Below are 19046 nucleotides of genomic sequence, written 5' to 3'. Positions count from 1 at the left end.
AATTAAAACAAAACAAAACCTGAATTTTAAAACTGACAGCAGAGAAACCGGAGAATAATGAATTTAGCAGCACAAGGAACCTCTCAAAACGAAGGTTGAGGAAGGAAGGGGCTGGCTGAAATATAGTTAAGTGCTAAGTGCTTTGTGGGCCTTTTCAATTCTGGAAATGTATGGGCTTTAATTCTGGGAATTAAAAATGTAGTTACACCAGCCAAACCATCGATGAAATAAGAGAACAGAATGAGAGCATTTTTAATCATGCTTGGTAAGTTACTGCAAGATGCGTTTTGCCAAAATGGGGAGGAAGAGAGAAAGGAAAACAAAGGAAACAAGAATGGGAGATCCAAACACAAAGAGTGACAAAGCGGAGCCCCCAGTACGGAGGTGAAGGAAGACTCCAGGGAGACAGCTATGTGCCATATGGGGGGCCACCAGTCTAGAGTAGGCAACCAGTCCAGAAGTCCCCAGGGGGAAGGCTTCTTCAGGGTGATGAAATCAATGGAATTCTGGTGCATCTGAGTGTCTTAAAGGGAATTTAAACACTTGGTGAAGGCCTTGAGGTTGAATTCTAATAAGCACCTAGGAAACCAGGCTTATAACAAAAATACAAGACAATTATTAACTCCTAGGGGAACACTGTCAAGGGGAAAAAAAAAAAAAGGCAAGCATACTTTACAACAGGGCTCAGCTGTGACTAGCGTTTACATAGCCGCAATAATGTAAACACTAAATACTGACCTCATCAAAATTATGAAATAACTATATTGAGAGAGGAGGGAAGGATTTCCATGGTTAGAATTTAAGAGAATTCTTAGAAATGTCCTGAAATAATCAGCTAAAAGAGGTGGGATGATTGCTTCTGGGAGGGGAAATGAGGTAGAAAATAAAAGACTACTGTATTTTGTGGCCAACTTTGTAGAATCCTTTCATTTCTAAACTGCATTATGTTATTACTGTGATCTTAGAGATTAATATGCTGTGCTGAGAAATGAGATAATTAGCCAACCATTCATTCAGTAAGCATTTAATGTGTACCTACAGTATGCAAATCCCTGGGGATGGGGGGGGGGGGGGGACCCAGTCCCTGTCCTCCCTCACAGTCCAGTGGGTTTCTCAACACAGCTGGTGGGAGGTGAGGGAGGATTTCAAACTCTTCTCTAGTGAGGCGCTAATAAGGTGAACAGATGCTGGGCATCTGTTGTCTTGAATTTCAAGGTTCGTGGCCAGTGGCAGGGGTCCCCCTTGCAAGGATGCTGTGGGCTTAGCCTCAAGGCATGCTGGGACCTGAGCAGATGGGGCAGACAACTCCTGAAGTAACAACGGGCAGCTGGCAAGGTGGGAGAGATGTATCTAACACGCTAGAGGGACCTGGCTTGTTTCAGGCACGAGGGTCACTGTTGGGGCTGCTTTGCTTGTGTGACCTCACTCAACCCTCACAATAAGCTTGCTGAGGTGGCTACCATCATCGTCTCCACTTTCTAGACTGGAGCCCAGATAGGTTATGAGACGTGCCTAAGGTCACACAGTTTGTAAGTCACAGGGCTAAAATTCAACCCAAATCTTAAATCCATGCCCTTCAGCTTCAGCCTGGGATTTCCCCCAACTGTTGGATTAGGAGTTACAAGACCTGGGTTTAGTTTCTGCTCTCCCATTCATCGGTGGTGTGATCTCAGGCAAGTTGCTTCCCTTCTCAGTGTCTGTTCCAGGCGTGGAAAATGGAGGGCGTTGGTCCTTTGTACTTTGGCACTACATGCTACGATGGAAGAAGCCAACAGGAAAAGGAAACGTAGGAATGCGGCGCAGAGGTGAATCCTCTTCTCTGAGTCTCAATTTCCTCATCTGTTAAAAATGGGAATCAGGCAGACCTACCTCACATGACTGTTGAATGCACTAAAAAAGATAATGCATGAAAAGTACTTAGCCCTTGTCCAGGCCCGTAGTAAGTGCTCAATAAACACGAGCTCTTCTTCATTCCTATTACTCATACTCTGACAGAGCTCCACCATGCTTGGCTTCCTGAAACTTCCACCTCTGGTAAGGTCAAAGCACCATGTTTGCAGGAAGATGAGTGATCAAAACAGAAGAAAGGGAGTCAAACAAAATTACTGCCTAACAGGAATGTGTGCTGTTGCCCTTTATTGGTTTTACATATGAGTTAGTTTACGAATACTTTCAGGAGCATGTAAGTGTGAAATTGGAAAGCGTCACTCCAAGACTGCCACGAACCACCGCACTGGCGATATAAAAGGGGGAGGAGGAGGGAACAGGGTGGGCCAGGGGAAGGGAGAAAAGGACAGAGGCAGGAAGGAAAGTAAGGTGAACCCGAAGTGTGGAAGGACAAAAAGATACGGGTCTGGGAAAAAAACAACAACAACAGATTTTAAAGTTCAAAGCCCATTCGTCCAGAGTTACTGTTGAGCACACACTCTCATTTGACTTTTTAAACACGTCCCACCCCCTACCTCCGCTTTCAACCGAGCCATTTCCTCTGCGTGCAGTTCCCATTCCTGGCCATGGACACTGCTTAAGGCCTGCCTCAGTTTTCAGGCCAAGCTCAAATTTTCTTTTCTTTCCGAAGTAATTGTAAAGCATTCCTGCTTCATGAAAATTCAGACTCTGGGTCAGCAAGACCTGCTTTGGAATCATGCTGGGTGAACTTGAGGCAAGTTTCTCTTTCTAAACCTCAGTTTCCCAGTCTGTAAACCCCAGATACGTAACAACAAATTCACAGACAACAAATAATTAATGAGATAATGCATGTGAAGTGTTCAACCACCTGCCCGATAAATGTCAACTGCTAGTATTTTCTCTGTCCAGTTTTCTCCAGGCCTCGAATGTAGCTCCCATCCCCCTGAACCAGAATTACTGACAAGCACGGCTGCCCATCCTCACTGTCCCAGAGGAAGGGAACCATGCTTTTATTTATCTCTAAATCCCCCCAAAGAACCTAGACTACCTAACATGCAGTACTCCATGAACAGCATGTGGATTGAACGCACTGATGTCAATCCTCGAGCTCGTGATAGTTTACTACTATTTCAAGTAGAAGAAAAAACATCCCCAACAGTCAGCTCCAGGTGACCAGATGATCCTGGCAAGGTCCCCTGTCTTGGCTGGGATGACTGCGAAGTTCTCCAGGATCTCATTTTGGGGCTGGAACCCTCTGCTCCAATAATAATGAACACAAGGACAATAAATCACCAACACGTACTGAGGACTTACTATGTCCCAAACACTACTTCCGAGTGCTTTATCTAATCTCTGAGAAATCACTTAATCCATGGAAAAATGCCAATTCTTATCCCCACTTTACAGAGGAGGAAACTGAACAGGGTGACCAACTGTCTCGGTTTGCCTGGGTCTGAGAGTTCCTGGGATGCAAGATTATCAATGCTAAAACCAGAAAAGTCCGAGGCACAAGAGGATGAGTGTGCCCTAACTATCAAGCCATTAAGTAAAAATCCCTGGGTTAATGAGTGGCCATACCAGAATACAGGACCCCCACCACCTCTCTGCCTATAGCTGGCCATATGAACTTGGGCACATCATTTATCATCTCTGGGCCTTAGATGTTTTCATCTTCAAAATAAGGGGTCAAACTAAATCAGCAGACAAAACTAATTGATTAAGCCACTCCTCCCATTCTGCCCAACTTGGGCTTCAGAATCCTTCTCAACCCAATGTGCTGGGCATTCATTCCAACCCACTTGTAGGAAGTGACGCTTACCATGATCTCTGAAGCTGCCAACTTTACCTTCATTGTCTCTTGGCACTAAACTAGCTTCTGGTCTCACAGGATTTGGCAGATTAACATCCAAGGACAGAGACAGATAGAGGGCAGCAGTAGTGACAATGGAGGGGACAGTTTCCAGAGACAGGGCACTCCCTGAATCCAGCCCTGTGTTATGTCCCCCTGAAAGCAGAGTATGGTGAATGAGAGAGTAAGGGCTCTGGAGAAACTGGGCTCAGAATCCTGGCTCACCATTTACTAGCTACGTGACCTTGGGCAAGGTACTTGACCTCTGTTTCTCAATTTCTTCAACTACAGAGTGAGGATTTTTAACAGCAGCTACCTCACGGGGTCATTACAAGGATTCAGTAAGTTAATATGGGTAAAGTACTTAGGATATAGTAAGTGCTATATACATAACATTATTAGAATCCTCAAAATCACTCTGGGGTGGATATTACTATTTAACCTATGTGCCTGTTACTTAACCAATGTGCCTAACGTCACATTGCAGCTAGTTAAAGCTGGATTCAAATACTGATTCCAACTCTTTTGCTTTTGCCACACTGCATCTCAGTAAACACTCAAATACTTACTGAAAGAATCAATGTTGAAAAAAAAGTGATTCTTAATTATATGCAGGGACTTGCCAACCTGAGGCCACTGTACTCCTACCTTCAATAACTGCTTATTCTCTATGAGCACTGCTTTCCTAGCTGGCTCTAGAACCTTTTTTTTTTTTAATGTTTATTTTTATGTTTGTTTATTTCTGACACAGAGAAAGACAGAGCGTGAGTGGGGGAGGGGCAGAGAGAGAGGGAAACACAGAATCCGAAGCGGCTCCAGGCTCTGAGCTGTCAGCACAGAGCCCGACACGGGGCTCAAACCCACAAACCGCGAGATCATGACCTGAGCTGAAGTCGGTTGCTCTACCGACTGAGCCACCCAGGTGCCCCAAATGTTTATTTTTGAGAGCGAGAGAGACAGACCAGTAGCCGAGGAGGAGCAGAAAGAGAGGGAGACAGAATCTGAAGCAGGCTCCAGGCTCTGAGCTGTCAGCACAGAGCCCGACACGGGGCTGGAACTCATGGACCATGAGATCATGACCTGAGCCGAAGTCGGATGCTTTAACCGACTGAGCCACCCAGGTGCCCCTAATCTCACCTACTTTGACCCCACACCCATTCACCCCATCGGCAGGCAGACACGTGATGCCAACAGACAGGAGCATCAGGCTGCAGAAAAACAGAGCACACCGCTGAGTCTCCAACTTTTGAGAAACAGGGGAGAGAATCTTTCAGATTCTGATTATTGGTCTTCTCGTATCAGTAAAGTGAATTTTGTCATTTTAGAGATCTGTATCTTTCAGAGAATTGAGCAAACACAGATTAGGGAAAATGGGTAAAGGGATTAAGTGTCTAGGTACCTATGCTGTATCTTATCTCCCTCACTCCCCTAGGGATCCTTCTGAACATACATATCTTTTCGTCTTAATAATCATAGCTATTCACAAAAATACCTACTCTGGTAAACACTAAAATTCCTAAAGCTAATATATTTCTCATCATGTCATTATGTCCAAAGAGAGTGAGCTGGTGCCCATGTTTCTAGAGCATTCCACCTACTGTCTTTTTAAAAGCAGAGAAGGTGCTTAGCTTTACCAAAGATAGATGTGGGGCATCTCTAACACTAGCAGAAGAGACCAGAAATTGGTTTCATTCCTGCCTCTCTCCAAAGACTGCAAACCCTGGCTTTGGTGGTTACGCAGGCTGCTGGTTGGAGCTGAGCAGACAGTCTGAAGCAGGTGACATTGAACTGGTGTGTTCTTTCGTTCAGTGGCTCTACAGCAGGACACGACATGAAAAGGTCCACCGACATCCAGAGAGCAGCAAGATGTAGCGTGTCCAGCTCTCCATCTACATTTTTAGAAACCAGTTCAATGGCTCCTACCCTTCCCTGCTTACTTCAGAGATGACAAGAAAGGCAGGCAGGAAGAGAGTGATCTGGGGAAAAAAAAAAAAAAAAGATAAGTGTTTTCCTCCAAAGGTTCTCATGTTGCTTATTAAAGTCGGCTCCATCAAGGTCATTCACTCTTTACATTCTAAATGGCTCCGTTTTCTGTTACACACCTGCCCACGCTGTTTCAGAGCAAAGGGACCTCTCGGCTAGTAACTGTGACTCTCACAACTCGATTACCAAGGAAGAAGCCCGGAGTTATCTAGCAGGGGAAAGGGTCCTAGCAAATTATAGCGTTTTTACCTCTGAAATTTGCTCTGTAAGAGGTGAGAGCAGATAAAAACAAACTCCCAGAGAAGGGCTGGAGAAAGGTGGAAATGCTGAATGCACTGTGAACAAAGGGGGCTGGGAAAAGGCTGCACAGGGCAGCGCTTAGGAACCCTGGCTTAGAATCTGAAAGAGCTGGGACTGTGCAAGCTGGTGTGTGTGACCTTGGAGAAATTACCTAACCACCCCCTGTGATAAAGGAATGTTTCCTCCTCTGAAAACTGGTGATAACAATAGCGTCTTCTCTCCAGGGTTGTTATGAGGCTTCGATGAGATAATAAAAGTGAAGGGCACAGTACTGAGGGCTGGAGCTATTATTATTCTCCAGCCCACCTGTCTTTGCACATCATTTTGCACTAACAGTATCTGACAACATTTACGGAGCACTCACTAGGACTAGGCACTGTGATGAACTCTGGGCTTCAGGGGAGAATTAAGCCAAGTCTTAGACTATGTTAACAAATACATCAACAATATAACAAATATATTAACAAATTATATTAACAACTGCATTGGGAGTATCAGCACTCTTTCACAGATTACAAGGACTGAAAGAGAAAATGCCTGCCTTGCAGCGTTTAGTATACTGCCTGACCTAGACAAAGAACTCTCACAAAGGCGGATGCTGACATCAAGGGCAAGTTCTGTTTGCCTTGGCGACAAGCGGGAGGGTGACAGAGTTAACCTGAATGGTTTTTGTTGTTGTTGTTTTTACCACCCCTGTGTCGCCACATCCTTCACTACTAGCTTTCACGTCCCTGGCGAACCCCTAGCCTCCCACCAGGGACTTGGCTCTTCTACAACTCTAGAAAGACCCAGGTGCTCAAGAGCTTGAAGGTTAAGATGACGAAAATAGAGAAAACCGGTCGAGCTAGCCCTTACCCCTGCGAGGACTGGCAACCGGAAGGAAGCCTGCTCAGGCCGTGGGTGCTGGTAGTGCTATTTCCTAATCTAGATGACGGGTTGCATGGACGCATTCACGTTGAGAAGATTCAACTTGTACAAATAAGATTTGTGTGCTTTTCTGTACAAATGTTACAATAAAAAATTTTAAAAATAGTGACCACCCTTCTCCAACATCCAAAGCACAGAACAGCCCTTCCTGCTGGGCATGCCACACCCGGGTCGTGAGCACGACAGGTCTGTCACCTGTGGCAGTTAGCAGCCTCCTCAGTTTACCCACCAGGGAGCTGTCGAAACACCAGCATTTTTTTTCCCCTTTGGTAAAACTGGGAAGCAGTGCTCTAGAGTACCAAATGGCAGCATCTTCTTCAATCATACGAGTCTACCTTAAGGTTTTTCCTATCTAAGGTCAATTGCATTGACTCAACTTTCCATGAAATTGTTTTATCATCTCCAACAAGGAGAGTCTATCACATTGATGGGTCAACACCTCTAGACTGCTCTTTACAAAACCGAGAGCCTTTGACATCACTCCGTATCTTCCTCTTCACAACGAGCAAGCATCTAGTATATCCCTCCCTCTCTCCCAATTTCCTTCTCCCACAAACGCTGGAGGGAAAACCTAAAATAAATTTCAATCATTTATCAAGTCAATGGATATAACACAGACTACATGCTGGTTTTCTCTTTGAAAGTTTATTGTTATTTAAAAAAAAAAAAAACAACCCTATAACTTTTTACATTTTACATTCACCTCTCAGAACATTTAATGGTACCAGTTAATGAGGATATATAAAAAGCCCACCAGCTGCTTCAAATGGCTGCAAATATTTTACCATGTTCTGGTATTAAAGTGGTTTGAACTCTTTGGAAAAAATGGCATAACATTAAGTACCAAGATTTCAAATTCCCAAATTAGAAACAAGATTTTTAAGTCAGGAGGAAATTTAGTAAAAATTCAAGGATAAAAGGAAAGGTTAATAGAAAAACAAAAAAAAAAAATATTGTAAAAAATAGGATTTCCCCCGCTACCCCAAGGTAGGTTAAAAAAAAAAAAAATGCGACCAACCCCCTCCCCGCTCCCAGTATTTCTCTTAGAAAAGTCACCCAACCCTGAATACAGGGTCTCACACACAAAGACAAATAGCTTGATTTGCAGACCAGCCTCTGGGATCTTATACTGGCCCCAGTTAGAGGAAGGAAGGAAGGAAGGAAGGAAGGAAGGAAGGAAGGAAGGAAGGAAGGAAGGAAGGAAGGGAGGAGAGAGAGACAAGAAAGAAAGAAAGAAAGAAAGAAAGAAAGAAAGAAAGAAAGAAAGAAAGAAAGAAAGAAAGAAAGGAAGGAAGGAAGGAAGGAAGGAAGGAAGGAAGGAAGGAAGGAAGGAAGGAGAGAGAAATTATGTAGTTAGAGATCCATAAATACTGGTATCCAAACGAATGAAAACATCCCGGCTTTGGTATGGCTACGGAAATCTGGAAACTGTTCAAGAGGACACTGGCTTTGGGAGAGAGGGACTCAGGTGGTGGGGAAGGCAACACAAAGGCTCTAAGCAGAGGTAAAATAAATAATTGGGACGCATCCATAGCAAACACCGTGTATAATCCTGAGGCAGGTGCCTCAAACAAAATACACATATAGGTTCTTGATCCAAATAACACAAGTGCAGGTTCTTGATCAGATTAACGCACATACAGGTTCTTGTTAAGAGTTGTCTAGATCAACCTTTTTCAAAGTATGAGTTGCAAGAAATAGTTTGAATTTAGGGAGAGCGAAAGAGCTTCTGGAATAAGAATGGCCACCTGGGCTAAAAGCCAGACCCTTCTTAGTCCAGGAACCTCAAAGTCTGTTTTGCCCATCACAAAAGCACCTCCATCTCCTAACAAGGGGGCTCTGCCTGTCAGAGGGGCTGAACTGCTGGCTTGTCATCTCTGGGGTAATGAAATAAAAAACTAAATCTTCTGGGACTAAGAGTACGATTTACTGTGCTGTGTCTCAGGTCTATTCCCCATCTGCCCCCGTTTTCACCACACTATGATTAAGGGTTGTGAGGACAAGAGAGAAGCAGAAGGCAGTGATGTGGCCAAGGCCAGAGCACTACCTCATCACCCTCAAATTTACAGAAGAGGCAAGGCCAAAGTGCCCATACCCTGGTCTTCAAATAAATAGTTAATTCACAAAAGCACAAAGGTGCCACCAGACAAGGAAGAAAAAAAAAAAAAGGCAACTTGTTGTTTTGATGCAGAATCCCAGTTATCAATACAGTCCGTTTCAAAAAACCAAACTTTGGTGTACTGCTAGAAAGCCAAGTAAGACAATCATTCAGAAACAAACAAAAAAACCCACAACTTTGATGACCACACACACTACATCTAGATATACTTCCATCACAAGGGCACTAAAGGATAACAGCCGCCTGATATTACGGGATGTTACACACCCACAGTGACAACTCAAGCAAGAGAGCAAAGGCTGTCAAGAAGAAACAAAAGATGAAGCCTCTGTTTACTATGGACTTGGTTCACCAAAGCAAACATCATAATGGGGGCTGGGGGCAGAGAAGCAGCACAGAACACGGAGCCAACTCTAAGTAAACAAGCATCATCTACCCTGTTTTCTAAATGAGACTCCGATACCAGGGAGAAAAAAAAAAGAGAAATGAATTACAAATGAAAACAAAAATGAATCTGTACAAGTCTTTACTCTGAGTCAGTAAGGTTTGGTCTCTGTTGAAGCCAGGACTTACAAGAAAAGGTGATTCACTGCTTTTCATGGCCCCCAACTTGCTTTGGGGTGTGGACATCAAAAGACAACACAAGGAGAATCACCCGAGACGAGGGGTACTACATACAAAGATGTCTTAGGATGTGTAAGGTCTACTGATTTCCCAGAGAGATGCTAACAGTTGCTCTAACCCCAAATTCATTAAATATCCTAAGGTGACAGCTATCATCCAGAAAATCCCATGTGCCAGGGAATCACTCCTCCGATGATGGGAAGGTGGGGCAGAGAGTACGGGGAAGGCCGTTTCACCAGGAATCATTAGGAAGAGCGCAGGTTTAGCGGCAGCCACGGCAGAGTTTTCTTTGTCTTCAGGCTGGACCAGACCTCCTGGGAGGCAGGGGGCGCCGACAACAAGGCCCCACGGGCTTGAAATGGTCGGGGCAACAGCGGCATGAGCAGCAAGAGTGCAATCTGAGTTATGAGTGAGCATCTACAGATCACTGATTACTGCACTATCAGTCTTATCTCCCCACCTACAATAGATAACCTGGATAATCAGCCTGGGCGAGGTACCATTCCATCGACTCGGAGCAGGGGACAGAAATGAATTAGAAATAAAAACTTCTGAAATGACCACTCGTCCCAGCTTGAGCTAGAACAAACATGTCTGAATATACCACTTGCATTAAATAACATTTAAAATGCAGGACCTTCAGCACATTATAAGCGTGAAAACGCCCCCTCCCCCAACCCCATTTACTCCGTGCACGTAGTCACCCAGGCAAATTTTTCTGTCGCTCAGCCAGTGGAATGGATGGCATACGCCAGATGTTACACGAGGCATTTATTTCTCAGAGAAGGCTGAGAGCCAGGAGACTTAATCTCCTTCTGCTAGGACCTCTGCCCCAAGCTTCTGGAGAAACAGTGAATTGGGCTCAACAACAGAAAGAGCTACGTGATTCACTAATCAGATTCATGAAAATGCCGTGTAGACTGTATCCCTTCCTGGTAGAAAGACCTAAAGATAATTAATTAAAAAAAAAAAAAAAAAGTTCCTTCAAACTCAAAGGAGCCTTTAAAAAAAAAAAAAAAAAAAGACAAAGTATAAGCAAAAAAATAAAATAAAATAAAATAAATGAGTAAACCAAACTCCCAATACTCCCAAAAGTAAGAGTTCATGGTGACTGACGGCTGGAAGAGGTTGAGGCAGGAAGGAGCAACGCAAAGACGGAAGCAGCTGCCACCAAAGCGCCTCGCGGAATCCACAACAGCGCTCCCCATTTTCCAAGGCCAAGGAAGCAATTCCCGGGTTAAAAACTTTCTATTTAGAAGAAAACAAAACCAAAAACCACTCCAGAAAAAAGGTCAAGGGAAGAAGAACACTGTAGAAAGTCAAGCCGCTGACCTCCGGCGGATCACGAAGAGCCCGCGCTGAAGCTGGCCCAAATAGATCCTCATCTTGGTGCTGTCACTGGTCTTCCTCACCCAGATCTGTAGGCAAGAAGGAAAGGGAACAAGATGAGAGGGGCTGACAGCAAATACCGAGGGGCAAATTTTCCAGAGCCTCAAAATATCTGCATGAATGGAGTGTGGGAAGAACACTGGCAACCTCTTCCTGTCTACCTGTGAGGTCTTCAACCCACCTCCTTGACCTGTGGCCCTGCTCCCAGAAACCACCACCCGAGACAGCAGGCGGCAGCCCTGGGCCGCCCTTCTCCCTCTCTCACACCTCTGATTCAGAAAATGGAAAGCAAAGGGACACCTGGATGGCTCAGTCGGTTGAGTGACCGACTGCGACTCAGGTCATGATCTCATGGTTTGTGAGTTCGAGCCCCGCGTCGGGTTCTGTGCTGACAGCTCAGAGCGTGGAGCCTGCTTCACATTCTGTGTCTCCCTCTCTCTTTGCCCCTCCCTCACTCATGCTCTGTCTCTGTCGCAGAAATAAACAAACATTAAAAAAAAAAATTAAGAAAATGGAAAGCACAGTGATCTTGGGTTCTGTTTTTGCCTTGATCTTAAGGAATGACATTTTTTTATTTGGTTTGATTACAGCATTATCAACATTCAAAATACATGTGTTCACAAATATAAACTCTCAATCAAATTTGGAAATATTTTCCTTGCCAAGGGACTTCCATATTATAGCTTTTCGCTACTCTGGTTTCCTGGCAATTAAGGCAGGGGGGAAAAAAAAAAGAAAGAAAAAAAAACAAAAAGGAACAAGAAGAGGAACAAAAGCCCATGAGTGAGCTAAGGCCCAATCAGGATCATCAGAAGGCTCAATGAGCTTGAAACAGTCCTTCCCTCCTAGCCACATCCTTCTCCCACAGATCGCAGCAGATGACTGCCATTTCACCAGGCAGAGGTGTTCTCGTGCGGCATCAAGGATGAACTTGGGCAGCGGGAGACGGCCAGGGCAGACGGGGGCACTCAGCAAGTGTCATCCTCTGCCCCAGCACTGGGAAGAAAGCCACCTCCTCGGTCACCCGACACACCTGAGCTTTCTCATCTTCAGAACAACCCTACGAAGTCCTATCCTCACCCCCATTTTACGGAAGAGGAAGGCTGAGTCCCCTTGTGGCTGACACCTGCTATCGAAACTCCTTGCTCTTGTCCCCAAAACCAGCCCGGACTCTGCTTCTCACCCGTTCCTCATCCGTTTTAACTGATATGCACCAGATGGGGCCTGACGCAGGATTCTGCTTAAGTTCTTCAAGTTCTGCTTCTCCCCCACATGCATCTCCAAGCCCATCTTTCCCTCCCCCTCCCCTCCCAGCTTCAAGGGTTTAAAGTGTTCCTGGTCTCGTTTCAGTCTCTTTAGTTCATGTATCAACAAGAGCCCTTACAGTCAAATATGCTGGTTTAAAACTAGGGGCGCCTGGGTGGCTCAGTCGGTTCAGTGTCCGACTTCGGCTCAGGTCATGATCTCACAGTTCGTAGCTTTGAGCTCCTCTTTGGGCTCTGTGCTGACAGCTCAGAGCCTGGAGCCTGCTTCGGATTCTGTCTCCCTCTCTCTCTGCCCCACCCCTGCTTGCGTGCTTGCGCACGCTCTCTCTCTCTTAAAAATGAATAAATGTTAAAAAAAATTTTTTTTTACCTCAAGTTAAAGATCTCACATGGAGCTGAGCCCCTAAGGACCTTGCAAAAGCACTTTAAACTGAAAAATGACCCCCAGAAGGGCTGAAATGGGGAGTCACCAAAAGGCTCAGACTCCCTAACCAAATGTGCCTGGAGTCAACTTATGCAAAGGCCACGTGGCTCCAGTGTCACTTTGGATCTGACCTGAAAAATGAGCTAGAATACTTCCACGAGGTGAGAAATATTTCCTCATCATCAGAGTCACATGCCTCTCTGATACACTGAGGCTTCTCCCCTCCAGGTGACATGTCTCAGTGTCACCATTTTCTTGTCACCTCACTGACACTCTATTGTGTCAAAGGATGACCATCTTTAACAGAGAGAGTAAAAAATGTAACCTGCGTTGCTATTTTCCTGAAAAATCTCGAGGTGTCCCAGAGGAGGACAACGCACTGGTTGTGAAGTGACATTTAGGTCCCAAGAGGCCACGGGGCAGGGCACAAGGGCTGCTGAGAAGTCACAATGTCTCTTGCCGACGAACAGCAGGTCTCTTCATCAGATCCCTCTGTTCTGGTTCTGACGTGGCTTGGGGTGACTCACAGACCCCAAGCCTAGAGAAAAAGGACATTCATTTATCTGGAAGGTTCTCCCTGACTTCTGAGTAAACAATCATTTTGCAAACTAGTCACATTTGAGGGCATTTTCAATTCAGGAAGCTGGGAGAATGGAAGAGGCTTAAGTTATTTCATAATCCAGTTTCATTAGATTTACTGTGCACTGGCACGAATAAGTTACAGAGGGTAGACACCTAAAAATCAATTTCTTTGCAGACATTTGTGGACTGATAAAAGATCAAGCCAATCGAGCTATTAAAGTTTTAAACTTTTTTAAAACTACTAACAATACAAGTTACACATTGCTGACATCCCTCTAATGAAGGGCCAGTCGGAGAACTCGCATCGTCAATCATACCATCCGCGGGCATAACCCTCTGAGCTGACTTTGGAACCAGTCCCTCTCCTACAGGAGAGACTCTAGGAAACCAATACCTAAGGACAAGAGCCTGGTAGCTCACTGCTGAGAGGTGCAAGAGGACACGTCAGATCATAAAGACAACAGGCAAGGAGTAGTGTGTGGCTCAGATCAGACAGCATCCATTTACTGAGCACTTACTGTATGCCAGACCCTGTGCCAAGTGCCTCATTAAAGCCTTCCAGCACAAACGTCTCAGTAAACATGAAAGCTCTAGAGAAATTACAAAGATGGAGTATGCTCCACAAGCAAGTTTCATTCTCAGTACATGGTTACCTTCCAAAGCAGCAGGATACGAACATACAGATATCACACAGACTTGCCTTCTGTTCTTTCCTGTGGTCTCTCTCAGTGGTTCCCAACTCAATTACTGTACGTGGGGCTCACAAATACCACCAGGAATATACAAATCCACATATGTTGTTAGTCCAGCAAAGCAAGGAATTTTCAGGGGGCACTGTGACTACGTGCAGCTTCTGCCTGAAGTGCTGACTTCCCTCCTAACCCGCACAGCACACCAGGTTCCACTGCACTCTCTGGGCGGCGCCCGCACGCTTATCGCACTGTGCTCTCCTCTCCTGCAGGATTAGGGAGTTCAGTCCCTACCTCATTGGCTCCGACAGAGCTGATCACACAGCTCAGCTTCTGGTTGTCCTTTGACTCCAGATAGATGGCTTGGCTCTTGTGGTACCTGCCAAAAACAAGACACAAATTTGTCTATATTTTTAACCACTGTACTAAGGTATGACTGACATGTTAAAAAGCTATACATATTTACTGTTTGTAACTCGAGGAGTTTGGGGTAAGTATACACCCATGAAATCATCACCACCACGAACATACCCATCTCCTCCCAACGTTTCCTCCTGCCCTCTTCTTTAGAGTTAATTGTTGTTGCTGTTTTTCCTTTTGTAGAAAGAACACTTCACGTAAGAGCTACGCTCTTAACAAATTTTAATAATATAGTATTGTTACAGGCACCAATTAAAAAAGGAAGGAAAAAAGGGAGACAGAAAAACACCACCACAAAAAATATAATTAAGAGTCTTATTTTACATTTGAGGAAGAGCCCGGATTTCAGATTTAATTTAAAGGCTTCCATCCTTGGATTAGACCAGACGGCCTCTTAATCTTCTAAATCTGAAACTTCTATTCCTTGGGCCTTCTGCAGAGGGGAAAAGGGGGCTGAGGAAAGGCTGGGAAACTAACACCATGTATTTACTTTTTATTTGGACTATAAAACCCATTTCAAAAAGTAAATTACAATTTTTCAAAGAAAACCTATTCTGGGGCACCTCAGTGACTCAGTCGGTTGAGCATCGACTTTAGCTCAGGTCATGATGTTATGGTGATTCATGAGTTCAAGCCTCACATCGGGCTCACTGCTGTCAGTGCATAGCCTGCTTTGGATCCTCTGTCCCCCTCTGTCTGTGTCCCTCCCCAGCTCACGATCTCTCTAAAAAAAACAAACAAACAAAAAACGAACCCATTCCCACGGGCAAGCCCATCTCAAATCACTGAAGGTTCAGTGGATAAAATACACAAATAATAGAACACTTGCTCAAACCTATTTTCAATGTGTCCAAATAAGTCATCCATAAGAAGGAAGGCCAAATTCAGCCCTTACTTTGGTCACTCAGATGACTCATTAATCACTTACCGCATACCAGTGAGTACGCTGGAGGTTGGAGGTGGGCAGTCAACAGGGCCACAAGGTCCCTGCTGTCACACAGCTTCAAATACAGTGGCCATGAAAAATACTGAGTACTCACCCTGGCAAGCATAAACCAGGCGAAGTTCTGAGCATCAGGGTATGTACCAACGGGGATTTAATTTGGCCCCATCAGTCAAGAGAGCTGCCTTGCATGAAGCTGACAAGACAGACATTCCATTTCAGCCCCAGTAGCTATCCTCTTGGCCTGCAGCACAGGACCACCTTCAACTTCTACAAGCTCAGGGACAAGGCCGAGGATGAAAGTGATGAAGCCAGGGCCAAAGCCCAAATGAGACAGCAGCAGCTGCCACAGGAGGACAGAGCAGCTGCTGGACTGAAAGAGTTGGAAACATCAGCTGAGGTGCGGCTGGGAGCCCTGGCCTGGGCCACCCCCAGTCAGTCAAAAATCTAACCTTTGGTTCATTCTGGCTGCACAGATCTGGCCAAACAAACCCACTAACTCATGTAAATTCTACCAAAACACATCTCCCAGCAAAGCACTGTATCCTATTCTTGGGGGGGGGGGGGGGGGGGGCGGGCGAAGGAGGGAGAGGCAGACTGCTTTGCTGGTATAACGGTATAATGAAATAATCTACTGCCAAGATATCACAGTGAGAGATGGACTTCACTCCCACAACGAGCTTTTTCCAATCGAGGTTCTAAGCACTCTTTAACCTGCTACTTAGAAGCTGAAACTCGGGTTTCTAACTCAATTTACTTCCTGAAAACACTGTTAAAAGAAATCGAATCATAAATGCAATTAGAACAGCGAGATTGGTTTAGACTCAGCTTTAAAGTTGCTTTTGGCCAGAGATCAGTTGGTAAACTGGGTCAGGGGACCTTCATTATGCTAAATATGTAATATCACAAGGTCTGAAGTATACAGCGCATGAGGAAAGGCTGAATTAACTCACAGCATCACTCAAAAACTCCAGTTTCCCTCCCACATCTAAGCCAACTTTCCTACGTAAATAGTAACATCTCAAGTGATGGTCAGAATAAAAATACAGAGAGAGGGGAACATTTGGATGTTCTATAGGGATTATGAGTTATTAAAGGGACATAGACACAAAACAACATGCACCTAGCCCCAAGTCATTCTGATACTATTTTCTAAACACTTTAATAAAGAAAGGTCACAGTGTGAAGAAGTAGGTTACTAGTGTGGAAAGGTACTTAATATACTGCTAAGTGGAGGGGGGAAAAACTATGTCCATTATGTTCCTGTGCACATAAAACAGATGTATGTTGCGTGTGTATCATACACATACACACACACAGAAAAAAACTGGGTAAATCTGTAGTTAAGATGCATAATAAAACGTATATTACAATTTTATAGAAATGTGAATCTAAATTAAGAGTGGTATTATATACATAGGAGCGCTATCAACAACAGCCAATTTATGGAAAGAGCCCAAGTGTCCATCAACTGATAAATGGATAAAGATGATGTGGTTTACATATACATACTACTACTCAGCAATGAAAAAGAATGAAATCTTGCCATTTGCAACAAGTGGATGGAAGGTATTATGCTAAGTGAAGTCAGTCAGAGAAAGACACATGATTTCACTCAAGTGGAATTTGAGAAACTCAACAGATGAACATAGGGGAAGGGAAAGAAAAATAAAACAGAGAGGGAGGCAAACCATAACAGACTCTTAAATACAGAGAACTAAGGGTGGCTGGGGAGGAGGGGGTGTTAAATGGGTGATGGGCATTAAGGAGGGTACTTTTTGGGATGAGCACTGGGTGTCACACGTAAAAGAAGAATCACTGAGTTCTACTCCTGAAACCAAGACTACAGTGTACGGTAATGAACTTGAAAATAAATAATACTAATAATAAAAAGAATGGTATTCCTTTTATTGCATGGCTTTCTTTTTTCTGAAATAATCAAGTGTTACTTATGTTAAAAATCAAGCAAATCATGCTTCTGGAAAATACCTGAACAACAAAGATGGGTAAAAACGAAACGTAATGTTAAAATTAACATCTTAAGGTCTATTAAAGACAACAGCTAACTCTGGGAGATGGGTCAAACAATCCTCATGAGACGTGTTGCTTTCCTTCAGATCTGCACAGGATGCAAACCCCAACACCGCTGATCGGCTTTAACAATGAGATCTATGAGGTCTATTACCACCGCCACCCCCCATCCCAGAAGTGGTCTGGGACCTGAGCATCTGGCCACCTCCCAAGTCTGCCTGCTCTGGGATCACCAAATGGTGGTGGCTTGAATGTCCACCAACGGTCACCATTTGCTCCACAGTAGAGCTGGCCCATGCGTTTCCCAAAACAGCCTGGGACCTGGGAACCTGGTTTCCTGGGAAACAGGACCTGGGTTTCCAGGTCCTCCTGAACCAGATCTCACACACCGCACCATGGTCTTGAGGAACCATTATCCCTGGATATCAAATCTATTCAATGATCTGAATTATCGGGGAGGTGGGGGGCAAGTCCTCAGAAATTAGAGTTTATATTTTCAAAATGAAACTAAAAAGTATATGACAACCTTAACATACAAATTTACTTTTCAATGCCTAAAGACCAATAAAAGAGAGGGAGAAAACTGAAAATAAACTTAGACATAAAAACTCTTAAAAAGCAGCAACGATAGAGCTAATTTAGTAAAAATGTACATTATCACTTTTTTGCCAATTAACCCATTTTACAAGCTGCCTTCATCTCCGATGAAAAAAATACTTGAAATAGCCTCAGAGAACAAGCCCCAAAAGTCAAATTGACTTTATCACTTTATTACTAGTGGAAATCCTAACCTGGGAATCCTGACAAATGAGCTCATAAGGCTTTGCTTCTACTGTTAAACCCAATGAACTAGAATCAACACTACCATCATGGAAGAAAGCAATTTCCTTAAAACATGGGTCAAAAAGGAGGACGTAGAATTAATTTAATTTTGTATCCTACTGGGAACCCTGATATTAACATTTCATTTCCCAAAAAAACTAAATGCCATGTTACAGCTCTGGAACCTCAAGGAGCTCCGATGCCAGGTGTAAATCTTCACCGTCTCAACAGTCTTTGTCAGTCAAAGACTGGAGGAAGCAGGGGGACTTCGTTCCTGATTCACATCAGCAGCCCCAGATTTAAAGTAAAGAGAGATAAACCAGTCCGCCGGCACCATCAGTTAGTTATTTTAAAATATCAGCCACTTTCGTGGTACTTGCTAAGAAGGATCATTAGTCCAAATCAAAATGTGAGGAAGACTTACAGCAGGACATAAAATGCCTTAAAAGCACTACCAGACCAAGGCAAAGATGCTTATCTTTCAAAACGACACGTAGCTTGATAAGTGTTCACGCAGAGATGGGAAGCCTGAATCACACTCATTTTGCTGAAGTCGTTGAAAACTCAATGAAACAGGTTTTGCCAGAAATACTGTCGCACCAAAATACTCCACACCACTGCAAAGAGCATAAAGCGGTGTGCTGACCTCTCAGATTCAGGACTGGTGCAGAAGAAGGAAGGATGACAGCCCCCAACCTGACAAAGGCCAGACGTCAAGAGCCTGGGGAGAGAGGAGGCCAGCTACACGCTGGTCAAGAGCATTGGCCAGGA

At 44.4% G+C, this 19046-nt stretch overlaps 1 protein-coding gene across 3 annotated transcripts in view; it reads right to left on the bottom strand.

Annotated features, from left to right (window-relative positions):
* Positions 1–1008: 1008 nt before the first annotated feature.
* The window catches only part of SUDS3 (SDS3 homolog, SIN3A corepressor complex component), a 42144-nt gene continuing 24106 nt past the window's right edge, over positions 1009–19046 (bottom strand). The window contains exons 11-13 of one of the 3 annotated variants that reach the window (XM_019467316.2): positions 14354–14438; positions 11043–11128; positions 1009–1839 (exon numbers count right to left, since the gene is read on the bottom strand). In XM_019467316.2, the coding sequence (XP_019322861.1) occupies positions 1836–1839; positions 11043–11128; positions 14354–14438 (175 nt within the window). In that variant the 3' untranslated portion in view covers positions 1009–1835. Of the gene's footprint in view, positions 1840–2119; positions 5734–9595; positions 11129–14353; positions 14439–19046 lie in introns of those variants that run through there. The other 2 variants (XM_019467314.2, XM_019467315.2) reach the window with 2 other exon arrangements.

This window comes from Panthera pardus, unplaced genomic scaffold (assembly GCF_024362965.1).
Source record: "Panthera pardus isolate Hobbes unplaced genomic scaffold, ASM2436296v1 HiC_scaffold_15, whole genome shotgun sequence".
NCBI classification, from domain to species: Eukaryota; Metazoa; Chordata; class Mammalia; order Carnivora; family Felidae; genus Panthera; species Panthera pardus.
This window is presented reverse-complemented; position numbering and strand designations above follow the sequence as displayed.